Here is a 15753-nt window from a genome sequence, read left to right on the forward strand (position 1 = left end):
TTACATTCAAGTCCATCAGCTCCACACAACTCTCTGTTTCTCAGTATAAGGGGTTTTTATGTAGTTACGGAAACCTCACATACCCCTAGTTAGGATTCAAAGATGACTGCCACTGTGTAAATACAGCTTTTTTATATAGACATACTGTTTATTTTTTCAAGCATATACCTGTTACTACGCTGTTTGTGTGCTCAAAATACCATGTAGAGCATTGTTATTGACTGGTATTATTATTGTTTTTTTTTATCCCCAACATCTCATGGTGAACTCGAGGGTGACATCACTCCCACTTCCGATGTAAATGGAATGCAGTGCTGGATCTTGTGTTGTGCAGCAAAATGAATGAAAAGACAAAAATAACAATGGTTGTTTATTCTCTCAATATTTCACTTTTTTTCTTATTATTTAAAAAAATAAAGTGTCCAAAAGTCATAATTATGACTTTATTCTCTAGATTTTTGACTTTTTTTCTCCTTATTATTATTTTAAAAAATAAAGTCAGAATATGTCATATGTGGCCCTAATCCTCTTAAATGAGAGTAAATGTGTTGCTGTGGATGTTGATGTTGGTGCCTGCAGGCAGACTCAGTCCTCCAGTAACCAAGGAAACAGATGGCGGTTGAGAGGCGCGTGGACGGAAGAGCGTGAAAGACCTGTGGCAGCAGCAGCAGCAGCTGGAGAGCGAGGCACTCACGCACTCATTAATTCACCCATTCATTCAGCCCCGCGGTGCAGTTAAAGGGCGTCGCTGTTCACTTTAATACCTCCCAGCTCTCAGCGTTTCTTTGTCCCGGCTTTTCTTGCGTGTGTAGTGGGTTGTGTTTTTTTGTCCCTGTGGACTGAACTCATGTCAGTGCGCAGCTGCTGTTGACGCTCCTACATCTGCTGCTCGGCTCAGCTCAGCTCGGCTCAGCTCAGCTCGGCGGCCATAGACGAGGACGACGCTCCTGCGTTTTACTGCGGGTGAATGAAGTCAGTGCACACGCACACACGGCGGTGATGATCAGGTCAGGAAGCTCGATGGAGAACAAGAAGAACCCGAAAAGGAGAAGAAGGAGATTGTTGCTGTGTTTCTGAACCTTTGGCTGCTGATGTACAGGTGCGTGGAGAGAACAAGACCATTATTCCTTCCATTGTGTTCCTCTTTTATGTTTTCATTTCCCCTCCCTTAATCAGATAAACGTGTAATCATTTTAGTTCATGTGTTTGTTAAAATTTAAATGTTACACAAGTCAAATTATGGCAGGAACTGTGTCAGATTAGAAATAATCTGACACAGTTTATTATTTCTAATATGGATCATGTAATGTTGGAACATGTTCATGTTCATGTCCCAAATGTCTGTTTATGTGTAGAAGCCTACATGGGGTTTTTATCTCTAGATATGTAGCCAAGCAGGGGTTCTCAAACTGGGGTCCATGGACCCATGGGGGGCCGTGGCGATAAGCCACAGGGGTCCATGTAAAGTTTCCACATTCATTTGTTAAAATTACTATATTTTCGGGGATATTTAAAAAAATAATAATCCAAAAATATGTTACAATATTTATTGCTTACTTACTTACTAAATTTACTTTACAAAATGGCGACTTGATGAATGTGCCAGACTTTTTCTTTGATATCATTTATATCGTATCCACTGTGATTATGATAAATATAGTTAAAGATAAAGTGTTTGGAGAGACACTCGGGTGTGGTCCTGGAGGGAATGGGGGATGGTACGGAGGAGATGAGAGAGAGGTAAGGAATCCACAAAGATTAGGGAATGATGAGGATGAGAATGAGGGAGAAACTCGAACTGTGATAGAGAGACTGAGGAGATGAGAAAGCAGTTGGTTGGGGATCTTTGAGCTGAGATAAAGAAGCATGAGGAGATGAGAGGATGAGAAGAAACATGATAAAGAACTTTATTGGGATTAAGGAACGGGGAAAGAATAGGGATGAGAGTGATTTTTGTTGAAGAATTTCAAACTTCTTAGTGTATGTACAGCCTGCAGGAACTTACTGAAAGAAGAAGAAGGTGTGGTCTTCTGTTCTGCTTCACAGTAAAAAACCGAGTGTCAATTCAACTCTAAGAGAGTTGAAATTAACTCCGTTTCAGATAACATTTGGTCCCACTCAAAATTAGAGTTAAATTGACTCTATGGCCAGTGTCAACTTTTCAGAGTTAATTTTACTCAATTTAGTGTCAAAATTAACAATGAAATGTGTAAAAATATTTAACACTGAGGTTTATTCACACTGTTCAGAGTAATATGATTACACTTTATAGAGCCATGTTTACTCCTAATAGAGTTTTAAAATGACACTCTAATGTGTAAAAATATTTAATTTTTATTTCCATACAGTGTTTTTTTTACATCTAGGTATTGATTTTATATATATATATATACACATATATATATATACACATACATATATACACACACATATATATGTATATATGTGTGTGTGATCTAACCTATCAAATGGAAAAAACACATTTAGACAAGGTGACAGTAACAGTGTTCTTTAATGCTCAACAAATGAAGCAATATGGAACAACCAAAAGATCTGTGTCATTACCTCCATATGACATTTGTATGTCAAAAGGCCTTGGATAATGCAGGCTGTCAGCATGAAAGACCACAAAATTGCTCTTTGTCCTGGTCACCTCATATGCATGGTAATGTTCTTTAAAGGTAACTGTAAATATAGGCAAAGTGAGCAGCAACAATTTGTCATGTATTATCAGCGCTGACTCAATCTGGTAAAAGACAGGCATTTCAGATTCAACTTTGCCACAAATAACCAGATGTGGGCGGTAAACAAAACCATTGTGTTTAGCCCAATTCACTTTCATAACTTGAAAACTGGAAGGCACTTGCACTGCCTTGACAATTTCAGAACCTCCTTTTACCGTTTCCAAAGACACCATTTTCCCAGGACCAATGTCTAACCGACTAAAAGTTGTGCAAGATCGCCAAAGATATGCCATATGATGCTGGTGTTTTTTGGCCAGTGTTTTGGTGATATTTTTAAATGACTTGAGCTGTTTCTTGAAAAAATTGTGCTTGCCTTCATAGCGCATGCACCAACTATGAAGTACAGGTCCTATTTTTTGAATAATGCGAGGATAATGGATAAGAAAATGGTGCTTTGGTAAAAGGTTTTTCTGGGGATACAACATCTTGAACAGTTTGTGGTGTTCCACAATCAAATGTTTCAAATATACACACAGACCTTGAGATAACATGGGAGAAAATACAATGTTCATTATTTGTAGTAATAAAAGAAGAAGGCCCCAATGTTGGTCAGTAGAGGTTACCAAATCTCCAAAGAGGAGTGGTGCATTCCTCAACAAGCACCATGACTGAACTGCATTCAGTCCCAGATCATTAGACTCTCGACCTAAATTCACAGATACAGGCCTATTGTTTCTTTCCATGAATCCATAATCAAAACTTTGAATTCTTGAATTCAGCTCCCCCAGTGTTACATGTTGTTCTTTAAAATACAAAAACAAGAGCTTCAATTCGTACTGGGCCACCCCTTCCAAAATGTCATGCATCACATCAACTGAGAAGTTCTCAGTTGTGTGAAAATATGACAATGAATTCAATGAACTTGACCTCTTCACACCAAAAACATAAGGAAGAGATGGATTATCAGCCATTTCTTGACAGTGAGCAGTGTGAGTGTCTCTGGTGCGCAACACTATTTTGGGAGAATCTTCAGAGAATTCGGTTTGAAAGCTCTCTTTTTCAGCTAAACAAAATCTGCAACAGTACCTTGCACTGAAGGACTCAACCAGACCGAACAAGCTATGTAAGCCTAAATTATCACCAGTAACCTGTACAACACTGCCACGAACACGACCACCATATAGTGGAATCTCAATACCATCGTTCTCTAAAACTTTAATATCTCGAACAACAGGAGCAAGAATTTCACTAAAACTGTACTTTTTAAGATCTTGTGCATGAAATAAGGCACACAGGTGTATGTTGGCCAAAAGAGAATTCCATTTTGGAGAGAAGTTTCTTAAGGTAAAATATATTGCACCCAATTTATGAATACCTCGCTTGGAACCGAGAGGATTTGCAACCTCAAAGTCATCATAGAACATTTGTATCTGCACTGTGTGCTTTTCAGTTGAAAACAGAGGGTGAGTCTTAAAAAAATATCCATCATGAATATCTCTGAGTCTTGAGTCATCAGTGTCTGAGATTTTCAACATTTCTGCAACATACTGACTTTTAAATATTGACTCCAATGTAGATAAAATGGGAACATACATGAATTTATCTTGAACGACTGTCTGATCATATGTTCCAGTCTTTTTATTTCTCCTTGTGTCAAATCTTGAGCCAATTACACATTCAATGGGTTCCACTGTTTCCCACTTGCCTGATAAAAATTTTGATCGTTTGTATTCTGAATTAAGAACTGTGAAAGGATTCTCTAAATCCTCAAAACATGCTTCAACTTTCTTGCACATTTCCGTTTCTCTTTCATCACCAAATACATGCTTAATGACAGTTTTTTTAGCATGCTGCTGTATATCTTGAACAATCTCTTCCATTGACGTCACAACAGAGTTCACTACACTTTGGCTTACACCTGCTGCCTTTAAATCAGAAATTACTGCTGCACAACTATTTACAAGATGTGCTGAAGATAAGGTGGACTGTGCCTCCAAATGTTCAGACGACACATCAACATCAGTGGCATTACACGCGACACTTTGGTGTGATGAAAAATCACTTTCTGAACCGCTTACATGGCACTTGTTCAGATGCTTTCTAAAGCCTGAAAAGCTACCAAAAGAACGTGAACATCCAACTTGGCCACATTTAAGATGAAGAGTGCGGCCAGTGCAGAGACCATGAATTACCTTAAGGTGCTTTATAAGACTGTTTGGTCTCCCATGGTCACTTCTGCAAAGAAAACACTTCATTATTTGACACTAACGCACCATTCTTGCTCGCAGCTCTGCAACTCTGGGAGTTTCCTTTGTTTCCCCAACATCAATGTTGTAAATGGTTGTTTGGAGAAAAGTGAAAACGTTGGCCAAGGAAGAGCTGTAAGAGGTACCAAAGACGTAATGGGCCTTAAAGAGTTCGTCAAGGGCTCCCACTGAACATGTTGCCTTACATGGTAGCGCATACTTGTCAATCACAATAAAGAAGGTGTGAATGCTGCTTCTTGCAGGCCCCTGAGCGAGGAGGTATGGCTGGCTGCTTTGGCTGATGTTATCCAGGTGCTGCTGTACACTGGTTCCAGCCTACAAATAAACAAACATACAACAGCAATACTTAGTGAGCAACCACTCACAACAGATCACTGTGCATGAAACTGAGGTGATGAAAACTATATTTTTAACAGCTATTCAGCATACTTTTATGAATCTGATGAGGTGTTCCACAGCCTGACATGCCGACACCTTCCCCGGCCTCTTCCTTCCCTGTGCAGATGGTGGTAGGAGATGGAGGAGCAGCAAGATAGCAGACATGTCACTGTCCCAGCCTACAGACCAACAGACATCATCTTAGCATTAAGATAAGACAAGATAAGAATATATATGCCCCATGTACATTAAATTGGTACATTAAATTGGCACAATTACAAAAAAATAGCAATTAAAAACAGTCCCAGTCATACCATTCTCAATTTCAGCAGTTGACTCAGCATTGCGCATTAAATCCAAGAGCTCTGTGGTCGGTACCAGTCCATGGCTTTCTGTTATCACTTTTCTTTTCAGATTAGTGGGCCACTTTTCCAGGAATTTGTTGGCTGTGGCCTCCCCAAACAGCAGTCTGAAATCTTGTTCTATCTGTAATGCAAAAATACAGTGCAAATAAAGGGGTGATGAGACACACTGCATGTGTGATGTCCACATTTGAGGAAACTTAATTTTGCTGCTCTCTCATTTTGAACAACTGGAGATGTCTTACCAGTCCAGGCGTGTCTAGTAATCTTGGAAAGACCGAGAACACATCCCCTGCTCTCTTCTCATTGTTGACCATTGACTGACGATAAATGAAGGTAGCTTTCATCTTCTCACGGATGGTGTCTTCATCAGCAGAGTGTTTTAAAACGGCAATAGCTGCTTCCACATCCTCATCAGATAGCACTTTGTCAGCAGTGAAGGGTCTGGGTTGAACACGGCTTGGCCCACCAACTTCAAAGACAAAACACAATTTTATTGACTCCTGCCTACACAATTCATCAATATCATATGTAACTTGGGCTGTCACAATTATGAATTTTTAGTTTACGAATAACTGCCATACAAATAATAGTGTTGAACTGTTTTAATCTTTTTCTGCTTGTCAGTCTTTTGCAGCATTTCTTTAAATACTGGATTTTTCAACCATATTGAACGGCTGCATTTCTTTAGCTACATCATGTTAAACTGTCTGTTATATTTAGACACTCGTCTGAACGAATGACATGATGTCATTTAAGGGGACCAATCCAACCTTAAATGGTGGGAAATAACATGGAAATAATGATGGAAGGAATGAAAAAGGGATGGAAATATGACATTTCTGTTAGTTCTTCCTGCGGTTTTTGTAACTATGAATGTAAACAATTATGACAGCTATGCATAATAATTGCGATCATTCAAGTTATTGATAACTGTGACAAGCCTGTAAAAGTAAACTTACTTTTGGGAGATTTGCTCACAGACACACCTCTTTCCTCTGCACTTTTTCGTTGGATGGTTTTCAACCGCCATGCAAGGTATCCGGACCCACTTTCTGGGTCGTAGTAATGTTCCTATATGTAATTAAAACACACACACAGACTGACTATACTGTCAACAAAGGGTAAGGATGTGTTTAACGTAGTGAGGACCTTTTTACTTACATATCCATGCTGTGAATATGGGTCCTCCAGATATGGAAATAGAGCAACTATCCCCTGCGCATACAACACTCTGACACTTTTGGGGGGGGATGTCCTAATGTATGAATTCAATGATTACAGTCACTCAATTAACTACAATGCAAATACTAACAATGTTTCTATAGCCTACATGTCTGATTCTTACCCATGTGTTTGTGTCATCTCAGCAGTGAGAATGTTAATCATCTGTCTTCTGGTGGCATCTTTTAGTGATTTTGTTTTTGCATACTCCTGCATGATTTTTTCACCACCAGGCTTTGTTGTAAGGATTTTTTCAATCAACTTGAATGGAAACAAAATATGCAGTCAGAAATTGTGAAACCAAATATACAACTGGAAAATGATAACATAAAAACATTCCCCATCAAAAGGGAACCAAATCCAGATAAGACTTAACAATGCCCACTACTCACCGCTTTCGCCTCAAAGTTAATGTGGCATGGCTTTTTAGGCCGACTTCCTTCGACAGCAGCTGCTTCTTCAGGAGGGTCACACATCGTGAAGTTCAGAATGATAGTATCATCAGATGCTGCTGAGCATGATGATGATGATGATAGAGAGGCATCTGTGTATGAAGAATATGAACAAAACAGACACATATTAAATGAAGCTGTTATTACTCGTGGCCCAACCTTAAAGTTTAATATGAAAACATATGTGAATGGTCAGTGATTACCAAGTTCTTCTTTGCTCAACATGACTTTGAAGGTTCCAGGTGACTCCTTCACTATTTCTTCAAAGACTTCTCCATCAACTTCTGTGTCGGATTGGTCAAACACCTTCAAATCTGGCTGCCTGCCTTCTGGTATGTTAAATTTTAGGCACACTGAAGTAAATGAAAATAAAAAGGATACATCAATTGTAACAAAACTGGAAAGACAATTTCCTTATGATGAGAATCAAAACATCAACCAAGTAGAGTGAGTGTCATGTCCTCACAAAATGCTGTTGAGATTAAACTTAAGTCAATGGGTAATTCCCATCCATTGTAAGGCACAGCAGAAACAATTAGCGACTCAGGTAGTTTAGAAGGGATGGTTTTAAGATGAATTAGGTGTATTAACCAAGAAAAAAGTTGTGTGTTTCATCCTGATGGACTCACTAACCTTCTTTCATGAAAGCGTTGAATGTTAGGTCAGACAGCCTAACATACTTCTGCTCCCCATCAAACAATACACGCAGCAGCATTTTTATTTATCCTATTAAAATAAACAAAGGGAAAAAATGACAACCGAGAAAAAGCTGTTAATCAGTTACCTATTAATGTATATTGTTCCATAACCTTAACCTACTTACCAGCTATTGATCCACTTCGATTACAATTACTGTGAACAACAAGACAAATATAATATAGTTACATTGAGATTAACAAATCCATAATGCTATCATTTAACTAAATTGGTTTCTCACATAATTTTGATGGAATATAGTTGGGGATCTTAAGTCAAATGGATCATTCTGGTGCACTCTGACAGCAAAATTTAATTTAACAAAGACAAAATATTTCAGTCCATTGTGTAGTAGAACAGAAGGACTTAGAATGTTTCTATCTTAGTATAAGTACAAGAGGACCTTTTAATCATAATTAGGAAATTACATGCTTAAAATCGTCCAGTTGTCATGCTGGGGAGCCCTGGCCGGGCATCTGCCTCTCTTCCTCGAGGCTCTCGCCCAGTTTTTTCAATTTTAACGATACAGAACAGCTCGGAAAAGAAACTGCTTATGAGCTAATGACCGGAGATTTCACTCAGCAGTACGTGAGTGCGCATGCGCGTCTACTAAGAAACACATCGGTTGCTGTGGGGATCGGTGCGTTTCACACACACAAAGTTTGAAAACCCCTGCGCTATACAACTTCCGACGTTTCACAGTCACTGACTACAGTAGCATGACAAGAGATTTCAACTCGGTGAAGGCGGCTCATTGCCCGCTGTAAACATAAGTGTCTCGCTGTGCATAAGCACCACTTTATAACTTTATTCGTCAGCGGGAGCGAGCGACACTGCCGCGTGCGCTTTATCATATTAGGCACGGCAAATTATCATTTATCGTATGAAACTAAAGCCACGCGGGGGCACCACGGCATTTGCCGCGTTGCCGTGGTGGTACGCTTCAAAATAATTAGCGATTAGCATGCTAATAAAAAGTGAGGTAAAACGCTACCACAACACAAGCAGCGTGCATTAATGTCTCGCCAGCATTCAGAATGAATACATAGTTAACATGTTAGCTACATACTGAAGGTGCATCTTAAGAGCACATGTCGACCTTGGTAAATGTTAGTTAGCTGTAGGCTATGTATGCTGCATGTAGCTACTGACCGGGTCATCCAATAAAGGGTTATATGTTCACAACGCATCTTCAATCAACATCTATGAAATTATAAAACCGTGTTCAGTTGAAAAACAATCCTTAAACGATGTCGCGAACACGGGAATGTTAACGTTACTTACCTGACTGCCTCACCTCTCCAGACTGACTCCAGCAGGGCGTTCAAGATGTCATGTAGACTGGCGCGTAATCGTCACTGTGTAGAGTTAAATTTTTCACTGCATGTCTGCAGAATTTTACACTGACTTTTAACTCTACTCTTAGAGTGGATTTACTCTGCATATAGTTGTAAATACTCCATCTAGGTTAAAAAAGGTTGACTCTGAAATTTTAACACTCCGTTTTTTACTGTGTTCCCTTTTTGGGCAGTTCTCACTAAACCATGGAGCTGCTTGTGCATGAAATTAAAAAGTGGATGAACAGTCTCTAATATATTCCAACTGACAACCACTGGCGCGTTTAAAACTCATTTAAATCATCGTTTCTCCTTCATTCTGATGCTCAGTTTGACCTTCACCATGTCGTTTTGACCACATATATATGTCTATGTGAAATGAGTTGCTGTCATTTGATTGGTTGATGAGATATTTGCGTTATCAAGGAGTTGAAAGGTTGTACCTAATAAAGTTAAGGTAAGGCTACATGAGCATTTATATTAAAAACTGTAATAATGTAATTGAGTTACTAAAAATAACATGGAGAATTATCCACGTGATCGTGTGTTTTAATGTATTTTTGTGTTCATCGACAGAGCTGATGACATGTCACCAGTCAGGACACTGGGAGGAGCCACACTGGGAGCCACCATCATGACAGGTTATGTGTACTGGCTGAATTACCTTTTATTAACACAAACAAGGAAGTCTCTTTTCACAGACAAGTGATATCAGTTCAGGCAAATCTAGTCTCAGCGTTCCATCACTTGTGTAACTGAGATCAGAGAAGCAGAAAAAAGTGATTCAGATCTTGAAGCATTTGGGTTTCATTTCATTCTCGTTTGTCTCTGAAGAGAAAAGCAGCGAGGAGAATCAATGACGCAAAAGAACAGGCATCGCCCGCAGGTGTTTGGGAGGACAGTTGGGTTGCGTTCCACTTTTCTGCTGCTTTGTGTTCTGTGTGTTCCTCTCCAGTTACACCGATGGAAACGCAGTAGAGTGGGACTCACACCGGAGACTGCTGCATTGTTCACCTGACGGACTCGCACCGAGGACCTCTGCCGCTGCCAACACGGCCTGGTAAGAGATCTCAATACTGTATGTCCAACTGATGAGCTCCTAACTGGTCTCTCTATCACGATACAGTCAAGGTGTTGAAGAAACACCGATGGCAAGAGAAGGGACTGACGTTTTTCTGTCGCTCAAGCCCTGACCGTACCGTACCATTTCCCTCTGGTACCCCAAAGAATAGAATAGTTGGGGCAGGTTATTTTTGGTACTAATGCAAATGGAGAAAAAACTACTGTACCAAATCAAACCATTCCAAAACCATGAGGGCACCATTGTGTGTGTGTGCAGCGCTGACTTTTACAGTGTTTCCATGACAAATGCGAGAGAAATTGGTAGAAATGCATCAGATATAGCTCGAAACGAGACGCTTACGTCGTCCCACATGAAGACAGACGCCGGCGTCACTTTGAGGTGTTAGTTGTGCGTGAAGTGGTTAGCATGGAGTTTTTAATGTTCTCCCCGTGGGTGCATGGGTTTTCTCCTACGGTCCAAAAACATGCAGATTTGAGGATAAGGCAAGTTGGACACTCTAAATTGACACTCTTGATCCTCATGTGGAGGATAAAGCGGTAGAAGATAGACAGGTGGATGGATGGATGGATGGATGTTGTGTAGATGTAGCCTGTAACATCATGTTGTTTCTCTCACAGTGATGGAAGCACGATGCCACCACAGCGTTCCGAGAAGAATATCCACGTGGAAGTGTTCAGCAGCTGGGAGACGATTGTGCCGCCTTTGTGTGTCAGTGGAGAAGGATTTAAAAAAAAAAAAAAAAGAAGAAAAAAAATCCCCTTTCTATTCACTGTGAGCACGGTCACGTTGAGCAGGAAGGTTATTTCATGTGTTTTCAAAAATGATTCACTGCAGTGTTGTTTTCTCCCCCTCCCAGCCCCAAAATGTGTGTGAAACCATGAGAGCTTCATCCACTCCCACTCTCCCTCTCTCTCCCCCCCTCTCCCTACCTCTCTCTCTCACTCTCTCAAAACACTGCAGCCATCCAACACATCACACTTGCCTCCTTCTGCTGCTGTGTGCAGTGACCTGCGCTGTTGCCATGGTTACAAACACATAAGTCACTACTACCAGGAGTGGTGTTTCAACTGTGGTTAAAGGGATAGTCCAGTTTTTTTTGTTTTTTAAAGCATAACTTAACCCCCAAACAACTTTTTTATAGGTGTAAACCAGTGTATTTAAGTACCTGGATGATGTAAAGTATTGAAATTATACATGTCACAGACTCCTCCCCCTTTTATATAAAAGCTGGAGCTGTTGCTCCCTGCACTGATCCCCACTCTGACTCACTCAGATCTCATCCCAGCTTCTAGGCATTTTTCAAAATCAGGCACTGGGCCGGAGTTAGCCTCAGGAGATGGGGGTTTAGTTATGGTTATATGAGGTATTACCAGACCCTCTTTCTGATTGACAGATTGACAGACCAAATAGGTTCACCTAATAAAAATCTACACCTGCTTTAGTCTGCGAGTAGTGGTTTACAAGCGAACATCATTCTTAAGATTTCATAGATCAAAGCAGATATAGATTTTATTCTGTGGCTAAAATCTCTTGTCTATGTTTTCACTGCAAAGTCAGTGTGGACAACACCTTATATAACCACAGAAAAACCCTGAACTATCCCTTTAACTTGTTAATCAGCCAACATGTAGATCAGAACTGCTTTAATATTTAAAGTGTGAGATAATGTATTTTCTATCTAATTTTACATGATTCTATTTATTACAAACACCTTTTACTGTCACGTGTGTTTGTGTGTCTGTGTGAGTGTGTGTGTTCTACATATATGTGTGTGTGTGTGTGTGTGTCGTCATTCCCATAAAGGTGCATGTGTTTTGTCTCCCTCACAAAAATGTATTTGTGTTGCATCAGAAGCTGCTTTACAGTGATTTCCCTCACAGCTTAACAGGGGAAAAAAATAACCTTTCCAAATGCCCAAAGTTCAATGCTTAAGAGCCAGAAATGGGACAAAAAAATATTTACAAATGATTATTAGCATTTTCTTTACAGCCTCATTTGAATATAATTACAAGAATGATGCTGGGAATTAATGGTGTGTACTTTTCTAAACGATGCCTGCTGGCATTAATTAACAGTTTGCATTGTCATATGATACTTAAGCGAATGACATCAAATGCTAATAATTATTTGCAGATAGTTTTTTTTTTATCTTTTTTAACTATTTTTGTACTAACACGATCTAATATCTAACAGTACTAATGTCTGCTAACAGTCGGGTGATTACTAACCTTTACTCTTGAGTGCTGATGGCTGGTTCTGTCTATTAACCCACTGACTAACCCTCTGCTTTGTGCTCACACTCCTCTCTCATCATCCTGCAATCCTTCTGCTACAAACAGTGGATCAATCAAGAAAGAAAGAAAGAAAGAAAATTTTAAAAAGTGAGAATGTCAAGAAGGATTTCAGGACATGGGAAGGGAAATGTTTTTATTGTTAACTGAAGAGATGAAAAGAAGCAGAAACAGCTGCTGACGTTAAAGTGGGTTCGACCACAGCACTTAAAGCTGCAGTACGTAACTCGTGGTGGTTTATGTTATTATTATTATTTAGACTTTCGTTCTTATGGAACATCATTAGCCCTCAACCCATTTTAAAGATCTGACATTTTTAGGATTTGGTCGGTGTCAGATAGAGGCTTCTTAAAACAAGAAGGCTCCTATTGGACGATACCAGCTGTCAATCACCCTGGTGTCCTCTCATATGTGCTTTATTGTCTAATTTCCTTTAAATCGGCATCTAGCAAAACTAGCAATAGAGACCATTAACTCCTCAGGAGAAAATGCTCAGTGACTTAATAAGTAACTTAATTAGTTCAATAACTAAATCCAGTGGGAAGTAGATGCTAATATTTGCCTTTGACTTCCATTCAAACTCGCCCTCTAGTGGCTATTGAGTATATTTGTTACTTCTGGGTCGGCCTCCTCTGGCAAACCAGAAGGCTACAGTTTTTTTTTTCTTATCGGGACAATGCTGAAATTGTCAGACCTGACTGAGGGAGTGTTTATCTATATACAACGGCAGAGCAGGGGGGCCGGGCCAAGAGACGTTTTTTATTTTTATTTTTATTTTGGAGGGGTAGACTTTATTTCTAAAAATGTTTTGAGGGCGCTTTTTTGTATTGTCTTTCTTTACTCTCTTTACAGTTTCTGCCTGTCTCAACCGCTTCCCTTGTGTCACCGGGCGACACAAAAGTAACTAAGATTACTAACAATTGGTGTGTGAACTCACTTATTAATGGTTTGGCTATTTAAGACATTTAATTTACACAGAATTCATTAGAAGCGTTACGCACTACAGCTTTAAATGACCCCACACAACGCTGAGTCAAATGTGATTCCAAACTGTCTGAACTGAGACACTCAGAGACCAGCTTTGTGTTTGAACTCTGTGGTTAGCATGTGCAGACAGACAGGTGAGTGTCACTACACAGTGAGACATGAGCCAAGCTAACGACTCTCTAAAGGCCCATTTATACTCGACACAAGAGACGGACGGAGCCTTGTGTCCGTACTTTGCGTTCATTTTGTCCAAGCAATACCACAGGAAATCATGGGGGCAGTATAGAGTCATTAGTCCAAAAAAGTCACGGCGACATATGGACACATCTGAGACTTACATTCAGTGGTTTTATGTTACACAGCCACGAAACCCGCTTGCGTATCAGGTCAAGCCATATTTGTTGATGCCTGCAACTACAACAAAGGATGTAAAACGGAATTAAATTGGAGTATAAATGGGCCTTAACGCCACAACTAACTACTGCTGGTGTTGGTTATAACGCTGCGTTCCATTTACATTGGAACTCGGAAAGCGGGGAACTGTCAGAAATGCAAATGTGCCTTTATTAGACATTGTTAGCGATACCAGTCACTAACAATGCTGTCCATGGGTTTTTTGCGCACACAATTATGCTTATTGTTAGAAAATACAGTAGAAATTACAGCGTTATGTTAATTACAGAAACATTGTTATGTGTACGACTGATTTACTGTCAAACAAATACGACAGAAGTGCTATTAACTATAAAAGTAGCACTATTTATCTTGGAATCCTGAAGTTTAACGTAAAAAATTCCGAGTTCTGACTTCAAATGAAACGCAGCGTAACATCGCTAATGCTGTAAAACTGCACCCGTTGCTTGTACTAACATCTCTTCTCTCTCTGACTGAAACATCACTTCAGCAGCACCGATGTCTTTTTTCTTAATCTTTAATTAAACCTAACCTTTTCAGTACCTTTCATGTTCAGGAAATCACACTGCATGGGATTTTTTCAAATCCAAAATGTAACCAAGACCAACAGAAATCCTAATCATTTAATTTCCCTCCGCAGTTTTGTTCTCTTGATAATCTACTAACATCTCTTTAAAGGTAAAACTAACTAACAGCTACTAACCTGGGGAGCCTCCTTTAACTCCCTGAAAACTAACAAACTAACCTACTAATAAACTAATAAATAACAAAAACAAAACACAACTAAACCACTAATTGTGTGATGAGTGGCAGATTTAGCTGAAGCTGCCGGTGTATTTTTTCATTGACTGTACTAACAAAGTTAAGATTTACATATTCATGATGTGGTTGAATGTGAATGTGTGTGAACGTGTAAGTGACATGTGAACATTGCATTCTTTTGGAATCATTTTGGTCAAAATGCTGAATTTAACTGAATTTTCCCAACTTTTTAGTCAAGATTTATGGGTAAATGTTTTAAATCATGTGCAGAAAATAACATAATACAAAGATATGGCTGTAATTTAGTCGCTACGTTATTCTCAAATTTGCTCTTGTCACAACTGATTTTGTGAATTGGGTCACGATAGTTTGTCGTCTTAAACTCTTCCCTGTGTAGAGAGTTTAGGAAACACTAAATGTAATTTACCAGCTGTTTTTATTGAATAGTTTTGTAATAACCTGAAATAAATCATGTTTTTAAAAAAATCCTGTTGTTTATATAAAGTGTCTTTTTGATCGTTATCTCCTGGATGTTTTTCTGCTGTTGTCCATCTGTCGTAGTAAACAAGACTCATATATTTTCTAATAAAATACATGAAAATGTTAATGTCCCATTACATTTTTCTTTTAAGTTGATTTGGAGTTTTATGATTTTTTAATAATTAAAAAAAGGAAAAAACAGACAGACAAGGATATTTTGTTTTGTTAAGCTGATTGTTATTTGTTATTATTATTCATAATATTGTTATTAATTAATATTCTTATTATTTTTTAACTGCGCTAACCACAATACATACATAATATGGCCTGTAATT

At 39.1% G+C, this 15753-nt stretch overlaps 1 protein-coding gene and 1 long non-coding RNA gene across 2 annotated transcripts; one reads left to right on the forward strand and one right to left on the reverse strand.

Annotated features, from left to right (window-relative positions):
* The first annotated feature begins 626 nt into the window (after positions 1-626).
* On the forward strand, positions 627-13788 carry LOC131464161 (uncharacterized). Its single transcript, XR_009241148.1, has 3 exons — positions 627-1099; positions 9977-10460; positions 11102-13788. It is a non-coding gene; the product is annotated as an uncharacterized LOC131464161 (long non-coding RNA).
* On the reverse strand, positions 2570-9486 carry LOC131464160 (uncharacterized). The gene is made up of 12 exons (XM_058636507.1): positions 9348-9486; positions 8191-8219; positions 8001-8093; positions 7571-7720; positions 7308-7459; positions 7040-7176; positions 6856-6949; positions 6654-6765; positions 5937-6163; positions 5644-5815; positions 5381-5508; positions 2570-5266 (listed from the first exon to the last, which is right to left on the reverse strand). Exons 3-12 carry the CDS (start codon positions 8080-8082, stop codon positions 4949-4951), a joined length of 1572 nt encoding a protein of 523 aa, XP_058492490.1. The 5' UTR covers positions 8083-8093; positions 8191-8219; positions 9348-9486; the 3' UTR covers positions 2570-4948.
* Positions 13789-15753: the final 1965 nt, after the last annotated feature.

Source organism: Solea solea, chromosome 8, assembly GCF_958295425.1.
Source record: "Solea solea chromosome 8, fSolSol10.1, whole genome shotgun sequence".
Taxonomy (NCBI): Eukaryota; Metazoa; Chordata; class Actinopteri; order Pleuronectiformes; family Soleidae; genus Solea; species Solea solea.

Coding starts and splice junctions, on each gene's coding strand:
- LOC131464160 (XM_058636507.1), bottom strand. CDS start 8,082: ATGCTGCTGCGTGTATTGTTTGATGGGGAGCAGAAGTATGTTAGGCTG. Junction 6,766..6,855: donor CATATTCACAGCATGGATAT/GTAAGTAAAAAG, acceptor AATTACATATAG/GAACATTACTACGACCCAGA. Junction 6,164..6,653: donor TGTGAGCAAATCTCCCAAAA/GTAAGTTTACTT, acceptor TTGTCTTTGAAG/TTGGTGGGCCAAGCCGTGTT.